Raw genomic sequence first — 24940 nt, forward strand, 5'->3', positions numbered from 1 at the left:
TTTATTCTTGCAGTTGTCCACACATTTTAATTTTTAATTCCCCAGTAAAATAGCTGATTAAGTGGAAGTGCTAGAATTTAAAATGCGGCCATGCTCAGTTCACCATCTAATGGTTCGTGGGATCGAACCTCCCATTGAGCTCTGCACTGACAGCACAGAGCCTGCTTGGGATTCTCCCTCTCTCTCTATGCCCCTCCCCTGCTATGCACACACACACACACACACACACACACACACACACACACACACATTCTCTCTCTCTCTCTCTCAAAATAAACAAATAAATTTAAAAAAATTATTAAAAAATATTTGGTCATGGAATCTAGTACCCAGTCTCCTAACAGTTTTGCTCAATTTCCCACAATTTAAAAATAAAACACTTTCAACATACTACAAATATATTTTAAAAATATACCTGACATTGAGTAAGCAATGAAACCTGGCTGGACCTCAGTTGCCGTGTCTGTAAATGGCCATTGTTCCATTTTCCTATGACATCACGTATTTGTATTATGTTATATCCTGCAGTTCCTGTCAGCTCTAGTAGGTTTTCACTCTTCCCAGGTTGTATGTGGCAGTATATTCCAGCTTCTTTCCTTGCTAGGTTTGTGACTTGGGCAGGTCACTTAGCTTCTGTGCCTCGGTTTCCTGTCTGTAACTGGGGACAATAGCAGAGCCCGTACCTTAGAGTTGGTAAAAGAATGAAATGGGTTAATTTGTGTAAAGTTGTGCCTATCTGACACAAAATCAATGCTAAATAAATGTTAGCTATTGCTCTTGTTTTTTTCTTTTTTTTTTTTTTTTCATTGTATTTATTTTAGAGAGAGAGAATCTTAAGCAGCTTTCACACTCAGTGAGGAGCTCAGCACGGGGCTCGATCCCACAACCCTGGGATCATGACCTGAGCTGAAATCCAGTTGGACACTCAACAGACTGAGCCACCCAAGGTGCCCCTACTCTTGCTTTTAATTGTTATTACAAAATACCTTCACAACATTTTCCTGCTTGATCTTCCCAGCATCGCTGAGGGTATAGACAGATCAGGTGGTACTAAACTAAATCTATTTTATATCAGACAAGATGAAGAAGCAGAGAGTTAAGGGACTGGTCCAGGGTCACAAGAGTTAGCAAGGGGCAGAGGAGGAAAAGTAGCTGAGGAAAAACATTTCCATCAGGGCACATCTCTGCTAACTTTCCGTGCCTATGCTGTGTGACAAGGAAGCACTGGAGGACATTAACTATCCAACAGGCAGAGCGATGGAAGGAGGCAGCATGGGCCTAGAATCAGGAGCCCCAGGACACTGAATCCCCACTCCAGTGGCCATGAGATTCATCTGGATTACAGTGCTGTGTTGTTTCAGAATTTATAAAATGCTTCCACATTGTGACAGTCAATTGGGGGAAGGTTTTGGACTTTACTATCTCTTCAGTGTCAATTTTCTAAAAAAAGCCTGTAATTCTCCAAGGAAGTTTAGAAGAAAGGTCTTAAATATCAACATAATAGATCTAGAAATGTAGAAAGAGCTAAATTTGGCAACCATCATGTCAAGCAAAAAACAAAAAATAAAAATGCATGTTGAGTCTGGGCCACATTCTGCTGGGCAGTTTATTGCTTTGTTTCTAGCCTGGCTAATTATAAATTTTCTAAATACCATGTGGACCAACATGGTGTGTGCTTACAGGTAAGCGGTATGTGCACTGAGCAAGATGGTGAACTTTCTAAGTAGGGTGAATGATGTGTGGGGAAAGCACCTCAGGGTTTTTTACAGGGCACTCACTAGAATCTCCATCTATCACAGACACATGAGCATTAGGCATGTGGGACATGTCCACTCATCTAGGTTTTAGAGGACTGGTTCTGACAGGAGAGCACATAGCAGTCTGACCAAGGAAAGCCAAGTCATCTGAAAGAAGGAAGGGATGGGGAGGAGCAGTTCTAATGTGTGTGGCTTCAGCACAAATGTTTATGAAATGCCTGGTATGTGTTAGGTACTGTTCTGGGTGAGGGGAAAACAAAGAGGGGTAAAGTATTGAACAAGACCCGATTCCTGACCTTAAGAAGTTCACAGTTCAGTGGGCATAATGGCACCAAAGCAAATCACAGTAACAGCGAGTGAACTGTACCAATATACGCTACTCCAAAATATTCTGGCGGTGCAGATGGGGTCCTACCTGCACCACATCCATCCACTCTCTGAGCTTAAATTCAAGCAGGCTGGATAAAGCCTCTAACTAGTGGGATGTTTCCTGTACCCTTACCTACCACCAGCTACTCCTTGTGAGTGATTTCAGGGCTGTACAGCTTGAAGCAGAAGTTCATCTTCCGGCTCTCGTCAATTCCGTCTCCTTTTCTTGAGAATCTTAGGCATTCCCATGGCTTTAAACTCCATGCGGATGACTCCAAAAATGTGCGTATAACCTTGACTTCTCATGACCTTCAGACGTACAGTTCTGTCTTCATGTGGGGCATCTCCTTTATGATATCTCACACATATTGCAAGATTAGTATGTCATAGCAAAGTGGCATAAAAAACAAAGATTGTTGTTTTTTCTCTTTTAATAAAGTAATGTATGCTCAGTGTAGCAAAAATTGGAAAGCCCAAAAGAAAACAATAGCAACAACAAAGGACCACAAAGAATATCCACAATCACCCCTTTTAATGATAAGTAGCACAGGGTGCTATTTGTCTGTCTATACTAGATATCTTTCACCACTCACTGGACTTGCTATACACCTTTCCGCCACTCACTTGGACTTGAAACTTGTGCCATCTTTTCTTCTTTGACCCTCCAAGTCAGATAGTGATTATGCTTCTCCTGTCACTGCTTTAGATCAAGGGCAGCACTATTATTACTTACCTATATAATAGCCACTTGTATAGCTCTAGTCTCTTCTTCCTGCAGTTGTTATGTGTACCAAGGTCAAGTTCATCTTCCCAGAACATCACCTTGGCGGCTCCACATTGTCTATAGATTGTGCATATCATGAAAAGAAGAATTAAAGCAGTAGGGATGAGGTGATGGAAGGTTGATGGCTAGAACGAGGTTGGATTTCAGGCCATAGAGCCATTGGGGGCAGAATTGGTGGGGTCCTAGCAAGTAAGAAGTGACTGGAGTCCTTGAGGCCTGACCAGGTCTAAAGGAAACCCAGGATCCATTTCATGGTGGCTTCTTGTCATGAATATAGTTATTCTCATTGAGGGTTGAAATGGTACTTAAATTTTTTTTTTGTTTTATTTTACTGAATTTTATTTAAAAAGTTATTTTAAAATTTGAGGATTTGAGAGGTGTAAGATTTTTCCTGGGAGAATTTATTCATTCACTTGATAAGCAGAGGGATTTAGGGGTAAACAAAATGGATCAATTTTCACGCTTATGGAATCTGATAGTCTGGTGGGATAATTATTTAATCACTGTTCTGATAAGTGCTCTGAAGGGGTGCTAAAAGAAAGTCAAAACAGGCCACCTACCCTAGCTATAGTGTAGGAGTGAGGACACGGTGTGGACAGCGGTAACCTGGCATGGCTATAGGTTACAACATGTGGGCCCATGAAAGGATGCATATGCTAAGCTAAAGGTTAAGAGTGATGGTTCCTTATATTTATCAATTTGTCAAGTCAATCTTTGCAGTTTAAACACCACAGTGATTCTGTCAAATAGGTCTTATTATTTCCAATTTTGTAGGTGAGGAAACTGGGCCCAGCAAAAGTAGAGCATGGTGTCCGGTATATAGTGGTTGTTCAGTGAAAGTGGTTTGGTGTTAAGCAGTCACTGGCATTAATACTGGAGCCCTCGCTCACCTGAAAAGTTTTTGAGAAGAGCTCCTTTGTAGTAAGGCTTAGAGCCCTTTCCTTCTTCTGATGATTCACCCTAGGGAATCCTGCAAAGCTTTCAAGTCGTTGAGAGCCCCCATGCCCTTTTTTTTTTTCTTTCACTTTCTTAGATTCTGAGATGGAAATTTCCAGAGGGATATGCTGACCCTACTACTCCTGGGCTGGAAATCACATTTATTCCCTCAAAGGAAGATTCTCATCTTCTAGGCTGGTGTACTAGAGTAGTCTCCAACTTGGCAAGGTCAAGACTGTGACTGCAGCCTGGGTTTCAAATTATTGAGTTCCGCTATTTTTTTTCCAACTGTTTGAGAATTCAATTAAAAAGTATATGATCTTTTTTTTTTTATTTTTTTTTCAACATTTATTTATTTTTGGGACAGAGAGAGACAGAACATGAACAGGGGAGGGGCAGAGAGAGAGGGAGACACAGAATCGGAAACAGGCTCCAGGCTCTGAGCTATCAGCCCAGAGCCTGATGCGGGGCTCGAACTCACGGACCGCGAGATCGTGACCTGGCTGAAGTCGGACGCTTAACCGACTGCACCACCCAGGCGCCCCAAAAAAGTATATGATCTTAATTTACTCTTTGAAAAAAACTCAGGTTTTAACTTCCACCATTCCCCACTCCTTTTGGTTTCTCATGCACAGCTATTAATTAAATCCTCTCTCTTCTCTCTCTCTCTCTCTCTTTTTAAGTGTGTTTGGAGAGAGAGTGAGAGTGTCTGCACAAGTGGGGGTGGGGCAGAGAGAGAGAGAAGGATAGAGAGAGAATCCCAATCATCCTCTGTACTGCCAGCATGATGCCCAGCCTGATGATAAGGGGCTCAAACTCGTGAACCCTGAGATCATGACCTGAGCCTACATCAAGAGTCGGATGCTCAACCAACTGAGCCACCCAGGCTCACTGCCCCCATCTCTTCTATCTTGAAAAATAACTGTCTTATCCCCTTATGAGTAGCCATGTCTTCTTCACAACTCATCTGGACTACTATAGCAGCTTCCTTATACCCATACCTTCATCAGGATCCTCTCCCTGCCCCCACGCCCCATCAGTTTGTCATCCATAGACATGAGACTTTGCAGCATGGCTTCATTCTCCAGTCAGATATTCTCCAGTTTGGCATTCTTCGGTGGATCTCCATCACTTTCAGAATTAGAGGCTAAACTTTTTACGATGAAATTTGAGCTCACCCATTCCAGTCTCATATCTTATACCTCTGACTCTTGACCATTCCAGATATCTTACAGTGGCTTCAATTCACCCACCTTCCCCTCTGTGCTGTGGCTCATATGATTGCCACTGGCTAAATACACTTTCCTCCTTTTTACTTAGATGATGTCTATGGATTCTTTGTCACAAAACCCATCTCACCCCCTTTATGAAGTATCTGCTTGAGCCCATGTGTCCCTGGGAGGCAGTGTTTCTTTGCTCCCATAATAGCCATGCTTATCATTTTAGATTAGAAGCCCTTCACTTCTGCATTACAATGTCTTTTTCTTCCAATTTATGACCCTAGGTCCCAGCATAGTCCTTGGGATTTAGTAGGTCCTCAATGAGTGTTTGTTCATTAAAAAGTTTTTCAGCCAACTATTTCAGCATTGCTTTAATTCTAAGATATACTGTTGATCTAAACATTTCTCCAATAAAACAGAAAATAATGAATTTGTTTATGCTTGAAAGACTTCATAGTTTTATGAATATTAACAATTAAAAATGCATACATTTTATTTTATTTTTTATTAAAAAAAAATTTTTTTTAACGTTTATTTATTTTTGAGACAGAGAGAGACAGAGCATGAACAGGGGAGGGTCAGAGAGAGAGGGAGACACAGAATCTGAAACAGGCTCCAGGCCCTGAGCTGTCACCACAGAGCCCGACGCGGGGCTCGAACTCACGGACCGTGAGATCATGACCTGAGCTGAAGTCGGACGCTTAACCGACTGAGCCACCCAGGCGCCCCAAAAATGCATACATTTTATAACTGACAAATATGGTAGTCACTTTCCTGAAGATGGCATTCTATTTTATTTTTTACCATAAAAACTGGAGAGTGAGCTTAAAGACCATTCTTTTTTTTTTTTAACGTTTATTTATTTTTGAGACAGAGAGAGACCATGAACGGGGGAGGGGCAGAGAGAGAGGGAGACACAGAATTGGAAGCAGGCTCCAAGCTCCGAGCCATCAGCCCAGAGCCCGACGTGGGGCTCGAACTCATGGACATCGAGATTGTGACCTGAGTTGAAGTCAGACGCTTAACCGAGTGAACCACCCAGGCGCCCCTAAAGACCATTCTTAAAAGCTGCACTTCATCATTTAACCGAGTCTTTATAATTTGGAATGAAGTGTCATTTATTTGGAGGTCACATGGCAAAACTGCATCCTTATGATTTTTGGATACATTAAATGAAGTCATTATTTTGAAGGGTAATTTTCACAGAGGTAAGACCTTGACAGCTCATCAAACCAAATCCTTCATTTTACAGAAGAGAAAGCTGTGCTCTGAAAGGGGGTTTGTATTAGTTTCTCAGAATTTTAGAACGAGTTAATGGTAGAACTGGAACCAGAATGTAGGCATCTCTAGTTTATTAATGATGAGATTTGAAGAAGCTTATTTTTTTTTAATTTTTTGGTATAGTCTTAAGCACTGAGACAACAAAATAATTGAATTTGGTGGGCACCAGCCCTATGGAAATCATGCAGTGAAGAAGAGAGGGTGATGGTCCCGGGGGCACCCAGAGACATCCATAGTCTGGCTTCAAATAGCATTCCTAGTATTATTTTCCTCTCTTCTCCATGATGAAGGTTTGCTTCCTTGTTCACACCCCATGGTCATTGCCTCTACGCCCTTGTTCCTGCTCTTCCTGTTGGTTCACATGCCCTTCCCTTTATTCCCACATATCCAAATCCTATATCATGTTTAAGACCCATCCAAAAGGGCAACTCCTTTACAAAGACTTCCCTAATTCTCTCTTTCCAGCAGTAACTTCCTCTTCCCTCGAACCTCATGCAATTTTTTTATGCCCTTGTAGCACTTCTTTTAACCTTGTCTTAGAGTTGTTCATACCTCTCCAGATAGCCCTCATGTGTTTTAGCAGGCATTGCCACAGATTGTTGCATAATTTACTGAAATGACTGTGGAGTCAGCAAACAGGTAGAGAAGGAGAAAGCACTATATAGGAGGAGAAACAAGCAAGGGCAGGATTTTGGAAGCAAAGGAGAAAGGATTTTAGGAGAGGATAGTCAATAGTTTCAAATGGCTGAGAGAGATCAGAGTTATTTCTTTCTGCTTGGAGTCTCTACTTTTTGTAGTCTCTTTTATCCTGATATGTTATTTAACCTTTCTTTCTCATCAGCCTTGCATTAAACTGTTCTCTCAAGAAAAGTGATGAAAAACTTGGCTTCTTGTATAAGCTCCTCAGCCCAATGGAGACAAGGAAAATATCTGTAGTGGGAAGGATTCAGACAATTTTCAGTCTAATTTCTAGGGAAAAATTTAAAGCTAATCGACAAATTTTTTGTTGGGAGGACTATTTTTCTCTATAATATAATGTGTTATTAACAGCTACCACTTATTGGGTGTCAGGCATAGTGCTATGCATTTTTATGTATCATTTTATTCATTGCTCTCAGTGAGAGTATCTGGTAGGTACTGTTTACTAATCCCATCACAGCACTGAGAGAACTGTGCTTAGACAAGCTAGAAAACAGATAAGCAGGAAAAAAAAATACATAAAACTTTTTTTTTTTTAACGTTTATTTATTTTTGAGACAGAGAGAGACAGAGCATGAACGGGGGAGGGTCAGAGAGAGGGAGACACAGAATCCGAAACAGGCTCCAGGCTCTGAGCTGTCAGCACAGAGCCCGACGCGGGGCTCGAACTCACGGACCATGAGATCATGACCTGAGCTGAAGTCAGCCGCCTAACCGACTGAGCCACTCAGGCGCCCCTACATAAAACTTTTCAAAAGCCATACAAATCGTAAGGGATGGTGGTGGGTAGGAACTGAGATTTGTTTACTGTTTTCTAACTACTCTGTTCTGCTGTTTCCTAAGTGTCATACAACAGTGCAATCACTTTCACATGCCGTAGATTAAGCTGCAGTTAGAAAACACACCTTAGTCACCTCACACCTATCAGAATGGCTAGCATTAACAACTCAGGCAACAGCAGATGCTGGCGAGGGTGTGGAGAAAGAGGATCTCTTTTGCACTGCTGGTGGGAATGCAAACTGGTGCAGTCACTCTGGAAAACAGGATGGAGGTTCTTCAAAAAATTAAAAATAGGACTACCCTACAACCCAGCAATTGCACTACTAGGCATTTATCCAAGGGATACAGGTGTGCTGTTTCGAAGGGATATATGCACTCCAATGTTTATAGCAGCACTATCAACAATAGCCAAAGTATGGAAAGAGCCCAAATGTCCATCAATGGATGATGAATGGATAAAGAAGGTGTGGCATATATATACAATGGAGTATTAGTTGGCAATCAAAAAGAATGAAATCTTGCCATTTGCATCTATGTGGATGGAACTGGAGGGTATTATGCTAACTGAAATTAGAGAAAGACAAATATCATATGATTTCACCTATATGAGGAATTTAAGATACAAAACAGATGAACATAAGGGAAGGGAAACAAAAATAATATAAAAACAGGAAGGGGGACAAAACATAAGAGACTCTTAAATATAGAGAACAAACAGAGGTTTGCTGGAGGGGTTGTGGGAGGGGAGATGGGCTAAATGGGTAAGGGGCACTAAGGAATCTACTCCTGAAGTCATTGTTGCACTGTATGCTAACTAACTTGGATGTAAGTTAAAAAAAATTAAAAAAAAAAGGAAACACACCTTATTTATTTAAAGGAAGAATTTATTATTTTTTGAACATTTATACTTTTGAATAGAGCTAAGAATTAAATGCACACATTATTGCTGAGATCATGGGGTTTGCTTGGCTTAAAAACAACCATCTTAATATACTACTTCTAGGCAGGATAACCATAGTGACTAAAGATAGAAAGAATTGTGATGCTTGATGGTTCTGGAATAAAAAATAAGTCTTATGTAGGACAGAGGGATACATGTGCATGTGCATGTGTGTGTCTTTCAAACTTAAAACAGTAATTTAGAGAATGTAGTGGCTATAGCATAAGTGTTCAAACTTTTAGTTCATAGCATTCTTAAGTGTCAAGTCATGTTTTCATGGTTTCTCTAGGTCAGTAGGATAACAGGCCAAGTTCTATATATTTGGGACATGGATCACCTCAAAATTTGAGTCAGAGTAGACATCACCACTCTCATTTCCTGTTTCACATTGGTTTTCACATGGAAGAGGGAGAATCCCAAGCAGGCTGCTTGCCCAGCATGGAGCCCAAGGGGCAACTTGATCTCCTGATCTCAGGACTGTGAAATCATGACCTGGGCCAAAATCAAGAGTTGGACACTTAACTGATGGAGGCATCTAGGTGCCCCTCTTGCTTTTTATTACACAAACTGAAAAATCCAGTTTCAAAAAGATAGGATCACATCAGCAGGAATGTAGTGTTATCTAAGGTTAAAATTGTGATCTACCTCAAGCTAGTAGTGCCTGAGGTATTTGATTGATCTTGAGTACCATTGTGTTTGCCTTGAAATTTTAAAATATCTTATTGTACCCCTGTGAGTTCACTGAGACACCCCAGAACACCTTGGTACACATCTTGGGAATTACAGCTCTGGAGGAATCTGGAAATTCTTTAAAAACAAAAACCTTAGAGTCCTAGACTTGTGAGTCATTTGTGAAAGTGCTCAGACTTGTGAGGTTTTGTTTTTGTTTTTTTACTGTCTTGTGAATTATGTATAAAAATATCTATAAATGTTACTTAGAGGTGATATCTCAAATGCTAAGTAATCCAAAACATACCTTTTTACTTAATGTGTTTGAGCTTATATTCAGTGGAGATATTTTTAGGTTGTTTGTTAGGTATTTGTTTCAGTTGTAATTAGTTTAATTAAAAACATGGCATGCTGATTGTTTTATATCCATTCATGCCAACTTCTCTTCTGTGATTTGGTTTCATTCCCTCCCTCTATCCAGTATTGGCCATTCTATCACTGTATGATCTTATTTCTCCATCCAAGTGAGTTATTTTATCTAAACTGAGTAGTTTAAGACCTCAGTCAAAATAAATTCTGACAAAAAAAATTTTTTTTGAGATACCAAGGCACTGTCTCTCTCTCTCTGACTCTCTCTCTGTTTCTCTCTCTCCCACATACACAGCCTGAAATTTAAATATAAATATAGAATTGAATGAGAATATTTTGAAATTTAATTTAAAAACAGATCACTCTAATTCATTCATCTTTCTTTTCTAGAATGTTATTATTTATGGACACCTGAGAAACCAATTGTTATTTTTTATGTCATCTTACTCTTTCACGCTTTAGCTTAATTCAGTACACTGCATCTAACTTTACCTTCTTGTTGAATAGAGGTAGGATTTGCCCATAAGAGATGACAACCAGTAATAGGATGAAAGGAGAGCCATCATTTATGGGGAAACTAAAGAAATTGCAGAAGGAGCTTCGATGGTTCTGAATTGGGGACAAGTTTTTTCAAAGTGAATCTTAAGAATGAGCAGGAGTTTAGGGGTGCCTGGGTGCCTCAGTCGGTTAAGTGTCCGACTCACGACACGATCTCACAGTTCGTGGGTTTGAGCCCCTTGTTGGGCTCTCTGCTGACAGCTCAGAGCCTGGAGCCTGCTTCAGATTCTGTGTCTTCCTCTCTCTCTGCTCCTCCCCCACTCATGCTCTGTCTCTGTCTCTGATTCTGTCTCTGTCTCTCTCAAAAATAAATAAACATTAAAAAAATTTTAAAAAAAAAGAATGAACAGGAGCTTGGTAGGCATAGAAAATAATTAGTTGGATCAGAGATCTTGCTTTATTCAGTTCACCCCTCTCCCTGCTGCAGTTCCTGCTCACAAATAAGAAATCGATGTTAGCTGTTATTTCATTACATAAAGAGTACTTGTATTACAGTTCTGTTCTATCACATGAGTCTGCTGTGAGCATAGCCTAGGAGCCTCTCAGAGTGTGTGTGTGCTATGGAGACGTAGAGAACAGTACTTCAGTAATTCAACAATGAGCTCAAGAAGCTCAGTGTAGTTAGGGACGTAGACTGCAGAAATTTGCAGCCCATCAAAAGCAGTACAAGGCAGGGCCTGCATAAGTGGGCAAGCAAGTGATAGAGTCAGTGCCATGTGAGTAAAATCGAGGAAAGAGTTGAGTATGGGCCAAGTAGAATGCTCCAAGAAGGTAGGGTTTTGTACAGATTCAAAGAATAGTTAGGACTTAGAGAGTAAGGGAACGGATATGTTCCAGTGGGAGTGGAGGGTGCCAGGGAGTGAATGTGAATGAAAGCAAGAAGCAGAATTTAGGAGAGCTGTGCAAGTCAGAGTTTTATAGCAGGACCTTGAGCTCAGTCTGAGGATCAGCCTTTAACTTGATCAAGGTGTGCAACTTTGAAAATCCCATTGGAGCCCAGAGGATAAGAGTAAATGAACTCTTTTTTCTACCTGGCAAACTCTTACTCATCTTTCGAGGGCCGATCTGAAGTGTTTGTTGCCAGTTCAGGATCACTCAAGCTACTGCTCCCTGTTTCTGTAGGAAATAGGAACACAGTTTCCTTGTAATCCTGGCTCACATTTTGTTTCTCTACAAAATTCCATTTACAGTAGGTGGATATCCTGGAACAAGCCCAAGTGCATTAAAGAGTATTTTGATGCAAAAATAAGCAAACATGGGATCCTAAGTAATCATTTATAAGAGGCTTGCAATAAGAAAAAAGGATCAGTAGCAACAATTTCTTTAAAATAAAATTACATAAATTTCATTAAATTCTAAATATTTCGTTAGAATTAGTTTTTATAAAATTGATATAATTACTCACGTTTAAATGTAAGGTAGAGTTTTGTGGTATATGACAATGTGACATGCATAGCATCTCAGAAAGTTATTTTCCCTTTAAAATTGGGTGTTTGGTACTAGTCAGCTCAAATGAACTAACTCCTAAACATTACTCATATGATGTAGACCTTGTATTTCTAAATATTCTGAGTTTTCAAGACATTCCAATATCTGTCTTATTAGAGATCTTCCGATTTATAACTGTTGGCAAGTCATCCAAATTGCCTTAAATCTTGTGTAGGTCACAGAACATGTTAACAGCCCAACATCCAGTTTGTGGCATCTGCTGTAGGCAGTAGGGGATCCCTGAAAGTGTTTAATTAGGAAAATGATAGGGTGAAAACAGAGCTTTGGAAGGTGAATTTGGAAGAGGTGTATAGAAATTAAAGTACAAGTTCAATATCTAGCCCTGACCACAGCCTGAAACTTCAGCCTTATATATACAACTGCCGACTCAACGTATCTGCCTAACAGACATCTCAAACCTAACATATCAGATCCTGACCTGCTTCCACAAAACCTACACTTCCAAAAGTCTTCTCCATTCCATTTAATGGCAACTCCATACTTTCCATTTTTTTCAGCCAAAAGTTCTGGAGTCCTGCTCGCATCATCTCATACTATACATCTCCTCTATCATTTCAATTTCCAGATATACCCAGGAAGCCATCAATCTTTACCACCCTTCACCATCACCATGTTGGTCCAAATTATTTCTCTTGCCTGTCTCCTCACTTCCAACCTTGACACCCATAGGTCATTCCTTAATGCAGCAGCCATACCATCCATTTACTCCTGCTCTTTGATGTTTCTCAACTGCTCACAATCCTTCAGTGCTTCCCTCTCTCATGCAGGATAAAAGGCAACCTTCTTATAATGGCCTGAAATTGTTTCCAGTCCGGACCCTGAGATCTGCCCATCTCACTGCACACTACTCTTCCCCTTGCTCAGTCCTCTCCAATGCAGACTCCTTGTTCTTCTCTGAATACTTGCTTCAGAGTCTTTGTGCTGTTCTGTCTAAAACCCTCTTCTAAATATCCATATGGCTTTCTCCTTTACCTCTTTTTGGTCTTTACTTAAATAACACCTTCTTTGTGGGCCTCCACTATCTATCCTGCTTAACTTTGCCCTCCCTCCCACATACCATTTTCTCCTTTCCTACTTTATTTTTCTCTGTAACACTTCACCAGCTAATGCAGTTTTATGTGTACCTTACCACTGTTTATCTCTTTCCACTAGAATGTAAGATTCATTAGGACACAGACCTTTAATTATCTTTTCTAGTTGCTAGAACAGTGCCTGAAAATTAATAAGCATTCAAAACTTTGTTGTTCGGTGAATGAAGGAGGTGAGGCAATCCTAACTAGAGTGGTTTCGATGGGAATGGAAAGAAAATGATGAATACAAGAGACATGGCAGAGGGTGAGCCTTAAAGTCCAGTTAAGCCTGCAAGTATCTGCTGGGGTGAGGGGAGGTAAAGAATTAGGGGTTATTCCTTCACTTGGTGAGAAGACCTTACTGAGCACTCACTGTATACTGAATGTTCAATACACTTGTCATGGGGGTGCTTAAACCTGGTTCTGGCTAGGGGGAACTTACAATTTTGTGAGGGAAGATTACACATGGTTAATGCCAGTATATCAGACTAGGTGACTTGGAAAAAAAGTGATTGATTGAGACATTTCTGTCACTGGCTTGGTGGGGCAAAGTAGGGAAGAGAGAAGATGAGACGGTTTCAAAATGTTGGACAGAAGGTCAGATGGGCCCTTAAAAAGTGGACAAAACCTACTCACGAGGATGTCAGCCAGACTCTGATCCTAGTCTAGATTTCCTTGCCTCACTCTTCAAAACCAGCTTAAGCTATTGTAAATTCAGTAATTAGATAGATTTTTTTTCCTCTAGATCCTTGTGCAAGGTCCATATTTACTCTAATTTTTATCTTCCTGCTTTTCATTCTATTATTCCCTAGAAATAAAGAGCATATCTGTATCTTGGAGGAAATTTTAGCTCTATGGATTGTGCCATGACCAAAAACATATGTTATTTTTAATAGAGTAAATTGATTCCAAATTTCTTAAGAATATGAAAATGATTACAAAAGCATAACATTCCAGTCTAAAACTTGTTGCAACAGATATGCACCTAGCCCTGTTAGAATAATGTTAATTTTCTCCATCAATGAACATCTTTCGATTATTTAGTGGAAATGAGAGTATAATATAGAGCAAGTGTGTTAGTACACAGCACTCGTTCATGAATATACGATGATGTTGTATTTTAGAGGAAGAAAGAACTTTAATTTTAGCTTATTTCTGCAAGAGTATCTTGAGTTTTTACTATATCAAATAGGTGGAAAATAGGCCTCAGATTTATAAGATCAAAATATGATCAACTTGCTCTTCAAGATTTTACAGTGCTGTAGTGGAGACTGAAGCATGAATATATAGCATAATAAATGTAAATGATGTCAGGTAAAGAAAATGCTCCAGGGTCATGAAAAAGTTGGGAGGCCAGGGAAGGTTGCAGAACTGTAATGGCATTTCAGGGCGCAATTATAGGGTGTACAGGATTTCATTGGACAGAGTGAGAGGAAGAAAGATGGGGAAGGAATTCAGGTTTTGGGAATAGAGATATAAAAAGGAAAGAAAAATCCAGGGAGTAATGGAGGATGTGTTTTAGAAAGAGTAAGTACTCTAGTGTGGCTTCGCCATGGAGCACTTGAAGAAAGTGACAGGAGGAGAGTTTGGAAAGGTGGTTGGAGCCAAAGTCTCCTTGTCTGCAGTTTTAATAAAGGTGTCTGTTTTTAAGCATGTAAGAGGCACTGAAGGGCTAAAGCAATAGAGCATAATGGTAATGTTTACATTTTGAAAGTGGATTAATACAGAAATGGTTTTAAGATTTCACCTAGGGACTGCTTAAAAAGACAGATTCCTGGGCCCCATATAAAACTACCATGTAAGAATCTCTGAAGAACATGGCCCAGGAATGGGTGTTCTATAAATACCTAAGATGCATTTTCTTTCCTGCTTTATTGAAATATAATTGGCATATAAAGTGTAAATTTAAGCTGTACAGCATGATGGCTTGATATATTTATATATTTCAAAATGATTACTACGATAGGATGAACACCTCCATCACCTTACATAATTCCCCTTTTTTTTTTGTCTGTGGTGGGAACATGTAAGAACTACTCTTTTAGCAACTTTATACACATAATACAGTATTATTAATTATAATCATCATACTATATATTAGATCCCACCACTTATTTATCTTATAACTGGAGGTCTATATCCTTTGGCCAACATCTCCCCGTTTCTCCCACTCTCAGACTTCGGCAACCACCTTTCTACTCTCTGTTTCTACAAGTTTGACTTTTTTGGATTCCACATATAAATGAGATGATATAGTATTTTTTTCCTCTGTCTGACTTATTTCACTTACCATAATGTTCTCATAGCATTTGCCATGTTGTTGCAAAAGGAAGAATTTCCTTCTTTTTTGTGGCTGAATAATATTTCACTGTATGCATATACCACGTTTTCTTCATTCATTCATTCATTCATTCATTCACTGATAGACACTTAAGAGGTTGCCATGTCTCATTCCTTGTGGACAATGCTGCAATTAACAGGGGGGTGCAGATAGCTCTTTAAGATAATGACTTCATTTCCTTCCTGTGTATGCCCGTCTGGTGATCCCTTATGCTGCCAGAATGTCTGAAGACCTATGTTTATATTTATATTTATTTTAAGATCAGTAGCAGTGCTGATGGGGAAGAGGACTGATCAGGGGCTGCTTCTGAGACAGAAGCATTGGTAGAATGTTGGAGACCCTTTGGACAGAGAGGCAAAGAAAGAGTCAGATGACTTGAAGATACCGCTCTGGGGCACAGTATTACTAGTGATGCTGAGAACTGGAGGGAACACGGAGGGAGTAGGAGGTGGAGAGCTGGTTGCCTGCATCTGAGGAGGTTGATTAGAGGGGTTGCCAGAGGCAATAACGAATTTAGTTTCCGGTATCCAATCCCATTTCCCTATTTTACCAATGAGGAAAGCTGAGTCTCAGAATGGTACGGTGACTAATCTGAGGTCACAGAGCTGGTTGGTTAGTAGTGGAGTGGTAAATGAATGTGCCCAGTTTAACAGAAAACCCAACACACTTCCTCCTCTTGTTTCTATGCCTGTGTAGAAGATTCACAGCTTGATTATGTGCACTGAGAACATCTATAGAGTATTAATTACCAAGTGAAAATCCATTAAATAAACATTATGACTGTATTGCTTGTGTATATTTTTAGATGAGTCTGTGACACCAAATGGACCACTTAAGGCCGTTGGGACAGAGGGCCAAGCATTAATTTACTAGGAATATTTTAACTCTAGAAGCAGGAAAACAGCAAGGGACCTAGGAGGTCAGCCAAAACAAATTCATGCACGTAAAACATGCCTGACATACAATAATAAGCACAGGTGAGAAAACGTAGTCTTACAAAGAGGAATACATTTGTCTAAGGCTGCACTGGTAACCAGGGATTAAAATGAAGACCGGTGTCTTCTGACCATTTAATTTACTGCCTTCTGCAGCAAGGTTTTCCAAATTATTACTGCAGCCATCGTATTAACTTTTGTGGTTCAGTTGATTGCTTTGTCATTTAACTTTCCTAGAAGCTGAACATTGAATCATGAGTCACATCGACAGGGCTATGGATGTGTGTGTAGAATCTAAGAGAAAAGAGAACCTACCTGCTGAATTGGATCATTTTTAGTGCAAGCATCCAGTATGACACTTCTTAGTTTAGCGGTTCAAGGGCAAAAAATTATGTATTTCCAGTACAAAGTACAGAGCCTGGACCGTATTAGCTATCCAGTAAATGTATGTTCAATGAGTGATCTAACCCCACAGGGAATTTTTGAACTATGGTCTTTTTTTTTTTTTTTTTAAGTAAGTTACCTATGATACTCTCCTCAGGTCTCTACATTGGCCATTTGTAGGGATTCATGAAAAGTCACATGGTTCTCATTCTTTTAATAAAAAACAGCAGAGAGAGAGCTATCAGCTGACAAAGGAAGGATAAAATGTGAGTGCTAGAAATGCCCTTTTCTGAATGTGACCTCTTATCAGATCACCGGAAATATAAACTTTTCAAGTCCACCAGCCCAGTGACTTCAGTGTACAAAGATCACTTTTTTCTCTTTGTTTCTGATCTGGCACACATACCCTTATGAACTCAAACACACACACACATACATACAGATTTTCCTTTTTGAATTCCTATAAAGGTGTTAAGCCTATACATTGTTTTTTTGCATTAGTCTTAAAAATGACCCTTTGCCATATATTTTAAATGTAAAAATCTTTCTTCTTCAAGACCCCCTTACTCTACTATGAAAATCTCTGGACAAGCAGATTATTGAATAACCCATGACTTTGCTTTTCATCTGATTAGTTCCCTGAAAGGGATCATAAGACAACTGTGCAAATCCTAAAGGCCTTCAGAGTCCCAAATGATCACAGAAGCCTTTTTTTCCCCTCTCTTCCTGAAATGTCATGGCCACCCTGAGCAGTATCAAAGGAGATCACTGTTTGCATTAGGAACTAAAAAAAGAAAGAAAATAAAAGAAATTTAAAACTCATTTGGGAGAAATGAAAGTTCATCTGTGGGTTGTGTGTCATATGAAGAGTATTATACCACTTTCTTTCATTGACTAGACAACTATGGGGAAGAAAACGAAGCTTCTGTGGTGAAACCCATGTAAGGAATGTTTTAGGATCATCATGTGCTGGCCCCCACCGAATGTTCTTCTTTCCAGTGATACATGCGTGAGCACACAGGCTCACACACTATAGGACCATTAGGGCGGAACCCTTGACCTGCATCCATTTTCACTAGTGCTATGGATCATTTCCTCTTCAAATCTGCAATACTAATGCCCATGTGAATATCACAACCTACAAAAGAGTTTTTTAACTTGAATTAAAACTCACCATCACAACATCTTGTACTCAGAGTTAAATGTAAAGTGTTTTTAAAATTGTTGACCTATATGTCCTTAGATATAGGCCAGTTCCAGTGTTTTATTCTTTTTGAGAGAAGTTGGCTTATTAAATACACACCTCGCTTTATTTTAATTTGTATAACTTTATAAGACTCCTCACATGAATAAATTACCAAATCAGAATAAAAGGCCTTTGGCCATACACTTCTGGGGTTTTGGGTTCAAAAAATATAAACCCACCCTTCATTAGCTCCTGTCTTCAGCTACTGCTAGTGGATAGAGTTACAACCAATAAGATTCATTCCATTTTGTTAATTAGCTGAAATCCCAGTCAATTTTGGTCATAAATTCTGCTCCGGAACTCTGGTTTCACTACCTACATCATACTGATTGTGTACTTAGCTCACTCTTTAAAGATAAGTACTGAAGCACTTTAGTGAGGTATCTGCTCACACTGGACACCTTGAGAGGTTCCAGTATATGATTCGGTTTACAATTGTAATGAGTTTTTGATTTCTCTTTCTTTTTGGTGATAGGTCAAGAAAGATTTGGAAATATGACAAGGGTCTATTACAGAGAAGCTATGGGCGCATTTATTGTCTTCGATGTCACCAGGCCAGCTACATTTGAAGCAGTGACAAAGTGGAAAAATGATTTGGACTCAAAGTTAAGTCTTCCTAATGGCAAACCAGTTTCAGTGGTTTTGTTGGCCAACAAATGTGACCAGGGGAAGGATGTGCTCACGAACAATGGCCTCAAGATGGACCAGTTCTGCAAGGAGCATGGTTTCGTAGGATGGTTTGAAACATCAGCCAAGGTAATGTGACCTTAAAGGAGAAACCTATTAGGCAAGATTCACAAAGACAATAATCATATAATCATTATCATCATCATAATGATGATAATATGTGTTTGTTTAGTGATTTGTATTTCCCAGATTGTTTTAAGCTCTTTCTCATCTCAAGAGGATAAGTTGGCAGGGCAGAAATTACTATCCACAATTTAAGATGATTTTGGCAGGGGCACCTGGGTGGCTCAGTTGGTTAAGTGTCTGACTTCAGTTCAGGTCATGATCTTGTGGTTCTTGAGTTCAAGCCCCACATCGGACTCTGTGCTGACAGCTCAGAACCTGGAGCCTGCTTCAGATTCTGTCTCCCTCTCTCTCTGCCCCTCCCTCACTCCCCGCTCTCATTCTGTCTCCCTCAAAAATAAATAAACCTTAAAAAATTTTTTAAAAAGATGATTTTGGCTAAGAGAGCAAAAAGCAACTTGTACATGGTCACAGTAATAATAGTTAATAACTGTGTTTGTTTAGTGAGTGCTTATTTTATGTCAGGCATGTTTTACGTGCATTTTCTCATTTAGTCCTCAATAACAACCCTGTTAGGTAAGTATGATTTTAGAGTGAATGAAAGAAATGGGCCTTGCATTAGTGTCACTGCCTTATCCATGTATTAATTAATTTATTCCATCAATATTTAATATGTTCTTCTGTATGCCAGGCATGGTGCTTTGCCCTAGAAACGAAAAGATGGCAGGAACGCAGAACTACCACATTGGGAATACTGGAATAGTGGAGTGAGAAAGTAGTTAGCAAGTATCACTGTGAAGAACATTATGTGGTTTGGCACTGCTCACTCTTCAGGTGGTGGAGGAGTAGCAGGGAGTGGGGCAGAGTCAGGGCTGGAAGATGAAGAACCCAATGTGGTGTGATAAGGATATTATTGTTCCCATAATGCCCCATGCTGCCATCTCATCTGTCAGATGCATGGTTTTTGCTTTACTCCCTTTTGTTTTTGCTTATATTTTTGTATCTCAGTATCAGAGAGAGAAAAAAAAAGCTTTTATGGTAAATTTTGAAAGTGAAAAAATACATAAATTAACATAACATATTGTAAGTTTACATATATGTTAAAAATATAAGTATAAAAATATATGAAACATTTTATATATTTTATATTTATAAATTATATTTTATAATATATATTTGTATAATATTTATATATTTTACATATAAATGTATACATATATTTTACATTATTAGGATTGCATTCTGCTTAGTTTTATATCATAATTTTCCCATTTTATTTATTTGTGAAAAACACAAAATAAATACTTAGGGAGTGGAGCACAGGCACTGTGCTGGTTGTTTGGGATTCAACTATGAATAAGATAGGCATTGTCTCTGTACTTATGGAAATCACAGTAAGGCCTTATTGTGAACATTTGTGCAATCACTAGAGAATGGTTTGAAAATATAACTTTAGTGGACATCATTCAAATAGGCTGAGGAGGAGTCTGAGACCTGTTTCATGCTGGAGAGAAGAATGGTCAGATTTTCCCTGGGGACTAGGGCAAGACAGACTGGAGGCAGGTCATCCTGGAGACAGAGTAACGTAGTAGTGATTGAATTCCTGTGGGAAAATGGCAAGGCTTTGAACGAAGGTAAAGGCTATAGGGATTGGAAAGGAAAACCTGAGTTGAGACTATCACTGAAGTTCATTTATTTATTTTTAAAACTTTATTTATTCATTTTGAGAGAGAGAGAGGGAGAGGGCGGGGGAAGGACAGAGAGAGAGGGAGAGAGAAAAGCCCAAGAAGGCTCCACGCTGTCAGCACAGAGCCCAATGTGGGGCTCGATCCCATGAATCGAGAGATCATGACCTGAGCTGAAACCAAGAGTCACATGTTTAACCAACTGAGTCACCCAGGTGCCCCTCACTGAAGTCTGAATACCAGCAGTTGTTAAGCAACTGAGTGGGTTGGGGGATGCTAGAGATGGAGAAGAGGGTGGTGGTGCCACTATTTCTGTCCTAGTTGGGATGTTCCTTTGTTCCCCTCATGTCCTGGAGAGTCTCAATGAGAGTGGTGTCTCTGAGCTGGCCTGTTTTGGGAAGTTGCTACTTCTCAGTGCCTGGAATTTTTGCCTTCCTTGGAGCCACAGTGTGCTATTTTGTCTTTTCCTCCAAAACCTTTTGTTTCCCTTATTTCTTGGGATTATCTTTTAACTCAGGCCACAGTGCCCATCATTTTCTACCGCCTTTCTACTCTACTTGTCAGTGAACCTTTTTGGTTTGTTTGTTTGATGAATTATTGTAAAGAGAGAGATGCAGAGCAAAACTCACAGGTCTGATTAAATTACACAAATTAAAGAAATATGACATTTTTTATAGTTTGATTTTTGGATGTTGATATTGCTGTTTTCTTTTTAAATTCCAAAATATGTGTGAATTCACCTGTTCTCTTTATTCCTTAGCCCTATCCTCAGTTTCACTCTACAACTTCTGCATTTTCCTTCAGATTCGTTTCTTTCAAAATAATTTCTCTCCTGCTCAAAACTCCAGGTACAGGGGTAGAAGAATAAGATTTTAGAGAACTCCTTTTCCCAATAGGTTACTTTCCATTTGAAGGGCAAACTAGAATGAATGACTCATATATATGATGAGGGAGTCTTCCATCATTCATTCATTCATTCATTCATTCATTCATTTAACAAATATTATTGAACACCTGTTATGTACCAGACACTGGGAATACAGAAATGCATAAAAAAGACAGAATCCTGACCTCATGGATAACAATAAAATATAAATTAAACATATAAGGTGGTATATGGGGAAAAGTGTTAGCAAAACAAATAAATAAATAAAAAAAGTAGAAAAAGAAGAAAAGAAAAGAAAGGAAAGGAAAAGACCTATGAGTTTGTGAGGAGGGCTGAAATTGCTTGTAGACCAAAGGACCTTCTGGGCATTTTCTTTAACCTCACTTTGACATTTCTTGTTCCACCATGGCAGTCAAACTCTGCTTAAGAGCATGAGGTTCATTAACTTAAGGCCTGACTGACCCACTGTACTTAGATACTGGATTTTTAATCCTCCAAATCCCTGCCAGTGTAAACTTTGAAGAGAAGCTTTGTACAGAGAGAGGGTGGAGGGATTTCACAAGCCTAAAGTGTGCTGAAATGCTAAAGAGGGTACAAGGCCTCATTGTATTGCACTCAATGCCTTCTTCCCTCCAAACATACTGCTATTGAAATTGTCCCAAATGTCTTAATAATGAAAATGTCTTCCCAGTGCCAGGTTAGTATTCAAAGTTAATATCTAGCATCTCAGGAACAATACTGCAGCATTGATGCTGGAGTGTCAAACTGCTCAAAAAGTCATTTTTAAATGATCTCTGATAAAGCTCTGCTTAACTTCTGAGGATAGTATTACAGCATTTACAAAATAGAGGCCCAGATCAAACTGTCTACCCGAAGACAAGATGGCAGCATGTGGAACTGTGATCCATTTACTCTTTGATTACAACATTTGCAGGCAGGGAACATTTCCTATAGAGATCTTTGTCTTAGAAAGTGAATCTACTAACAATTAGAATCCTTTTGTGGGATGTCATGATCTGTCTGGTGATAAGCAACTGATTTCCTTTTTTATGACTCTAAAACTTCTGATGGACCAAAGGCCATGACCTTTGGCTTTGTCGCCATGGCCACATCTTGTAGCAGTCCTGCAGCTTGGCCATTTCTAAAGCTGAAACTAACAGGTTGTTTGAAAAGTCACTGGGACTAGCCTCCATCTTGATGCTGACCTTGCTGCTGAGGGACATTTGCCCTTTTGCTCTTCAGTCTTGTAGAATAATTTTCCATAAGAGTTTTTATGTCTCACTGCTGTTGCTGGAACACTCATGGTAGCCTCTGGCTGTGATTTAAGAGAGAAAAAATTAGGTGTATGCTAGCATCTATGATCTTTTTACACCATTTCTTCAAATATTAAAACCAGAGGAATAAAAAGAAAAACTGTTGTGAATAAGTTTTCTTTAGTTTTCAACCTTTATATTCTTTTTTTTTCTCAGCCATGTTTACTTGAATTCTACCTGTGGATTCACTAGGACCAGATAATATATAATTGGAGGTGATTACATGTCCCATTTTCCAAGGGCATTCCTGGTTTATCCTGCTGTCCTGGCATGATTATTGGAACAACCCATTCTTGGTTTGTAATTTGAATTTACATCGTCACCATATAGATCAGGAGCTCTAGTACATCTCACTGCCCACATCAGATCTTAACTCTACTAATGTCTATTTTATGCACCCTTGTGCCTAAGCCCAGTCTCTATAATATGTTTTGGTAGATTTGTCTCTTTACGATGAGAGCCTTGGTCTGTTCTTGTTGGAGCATCCCCAGAGTTGGCAGTCCTATCTTCTGGGCCTGTCTCACTGGCTGATGGGGCCCTGCTACCTGTTGAGCCATTTACCTCATCTATTCTTGGTGCCCATTACCTGAATCTCCACCAGTTGCTTCTTTTGGATTCACTTTCTGGCCACACCCACTTACCTTCTAGGGTTGTCAAGAACATTAAGTGACATAATGTCTATGTTATGTCTGATCACATATACACACCACACCTACCCCTCAAACATAACATCTCTGTTATCTGTTTGCACAACCCATCCGCTGGTCTGGATATCACCATCTGTACTTAGCTCTGATGCACACAACAGCTGCACTTGGTGGAAGGGTATGCTTCTATATCTTAGCTCTTTACAGGCTGTCCCATCTTGCTTTTATGGTGCAGTGGTTCACGCATGGCTGTGTTTAGAGACAGGAGACCAGGAAAATGCCTGGGTAGACGGGAAATAGTGGAGCAAGTAATAGCTATCCAATGGTGGTGACAGGAACCAAAGTCACAGAAAGAACTTCAGTGCTCCTGGCTCATGCTCCCCTCCACCTCATGCCCTACTCCTGGCAGATTTCCATGGCTTTTCCTATCCTATGTATAGCTCCATTTTAGGCCCACTCTCTTTCTTAGAATGTTCTAAAATCACTGGGTTCCCCAGGAAGAAATTTTCTTACATTAAACTCCACTCAATTTTGGTCTCTTCCCTGCAGTTAAAAAGAAAAATGTTGATGTTTGTCCTTCTGGGAGAGGGAGTATGCTCAGAAGTGTTCTCTATAAGAACATATTAATTTCTTACAGGGAGGAGTAGGTTTTCCTTAGTGTAATGGATGTTTTTCATGTATTTTGGATTTCTAGCAGTTATTACACATGTTTGCTATCTTTAGGGGAACCCCCAGCCATAGCAGGCTTACCTTCTCAGGAAGAACCCATAGAACTTTCTTCTTTTGCTTTCTTTGCAGCCAGACCACAGGCATGTGACCTAGATTCCACCAATAATACTTATTTTGAGAGAGAAAGAGAGAGAGCATGAGCAGGGTTGGGGCAGAGAGAGAGAGAGAGGAGGGAGAGGATCTCAAGCAGGCTCTGCACTGTCATCACAGAGCCAAATAAGGGACTCACTCTCACAAACCATGAGAGCATGACCTGTGCTGAAACCAAGAGTCAGATGCTTAACCGACTGAGCCACCCAGGAGCCCCTCCACCAATCATACTGATGGAGAAGTGGGCAACTAGAGGAAGAAGGTACAATGTAAAATCCATTTTTTGGTGGTGGAGAGGGGGGTGGAGGCAGAGCAGGACTCCATCCTTGAGAGACAGCAGAATTTTCAGGGTCCTGTGTTTGACCCAGAAAGATAATCACTGCTGGCCCCAGGGACAGTTGCATTCAAGTTCAATTTCTCGAAGCTTCACAGATTATGGGACGCAGTGCTCATTGGTGGCTGGCATTGTGTCCTTATCAGGCCTGTTTTATGTAGGGCTTGAGTTTCTGGAAGCTTAGGCTTGAGCCTGTTTCATAAGACTGCTGAATAAATGTACAAGCTACACAATATCTCTTGAATACACTATTCTGTATTTGGCACTTCAGATTCTGTGTCTTACAACTGAGAACCTGGATTAATATACATGGTTGAATATGTTTGAGAAATCCAACCTGAATAACTGCTTCCCTTGCTGCAGGACTTCTTAGGACTTTGATATTCTAATGTGCATTCTGAATCTCCAGTAAGAACTGTGGTCGTATCTCTTGCTGTTTTCTATACGTGAGCTTCATGTGGAGATTTTCATGCACATGCACTCATTCAATCCTTCTCATGAGCCTACAGAGTAGGCATTATTATTATTACCATTTTAAAGAAAAAAAAAGTTGAAACTTGAGTGACTTTCCTAAAACTGTATTACTACGGCCTTTAAAAAATTTTTTTCAATGTTTATTTTTTAGAGAGAGAGAGACAGAGCACAAGTGGAGAAGGGCA

At 39.7% G+C, this 24940-nt stretch overlaps 1 protein-coding gene across 1 annotated transcript in view; it reads left to right on the forward strand.

Moving 5' to 3' along the window:
- The window catches only part of RAB38 (RAB38, member RAS oncogene family), a 56839-nt gene that overhangs the window by 5248 nt on the left and 26651 nt on the right, over positions 1 to 24940 (forward strand). The window contains exon 2 of the mRNA XM_047877123.1: positions 18323 to 18603. Coding sequence (XP_047733079.1) covers positions 18323 to 18603 — 281 coding nt within the window. The remainder of the gene's footprint in view (positions 1 to 18322; positions 18604 to 24940) is intronic.

Source organism: Prionailurus viverrinus, chromosome D1 (genome assembly GCF_022837055.1).
Source record: "Prionailurus viverrinus isolate Anna chromosome D1, UM_Priviv_1.0, whole genome shotgun sequence".
Lineage (NCBI taxonomy): Eukaryota > Metazoa > Chordata > Mammalia > Carnivora > Felidae > Prionailurus > Prionailurus viverrinus.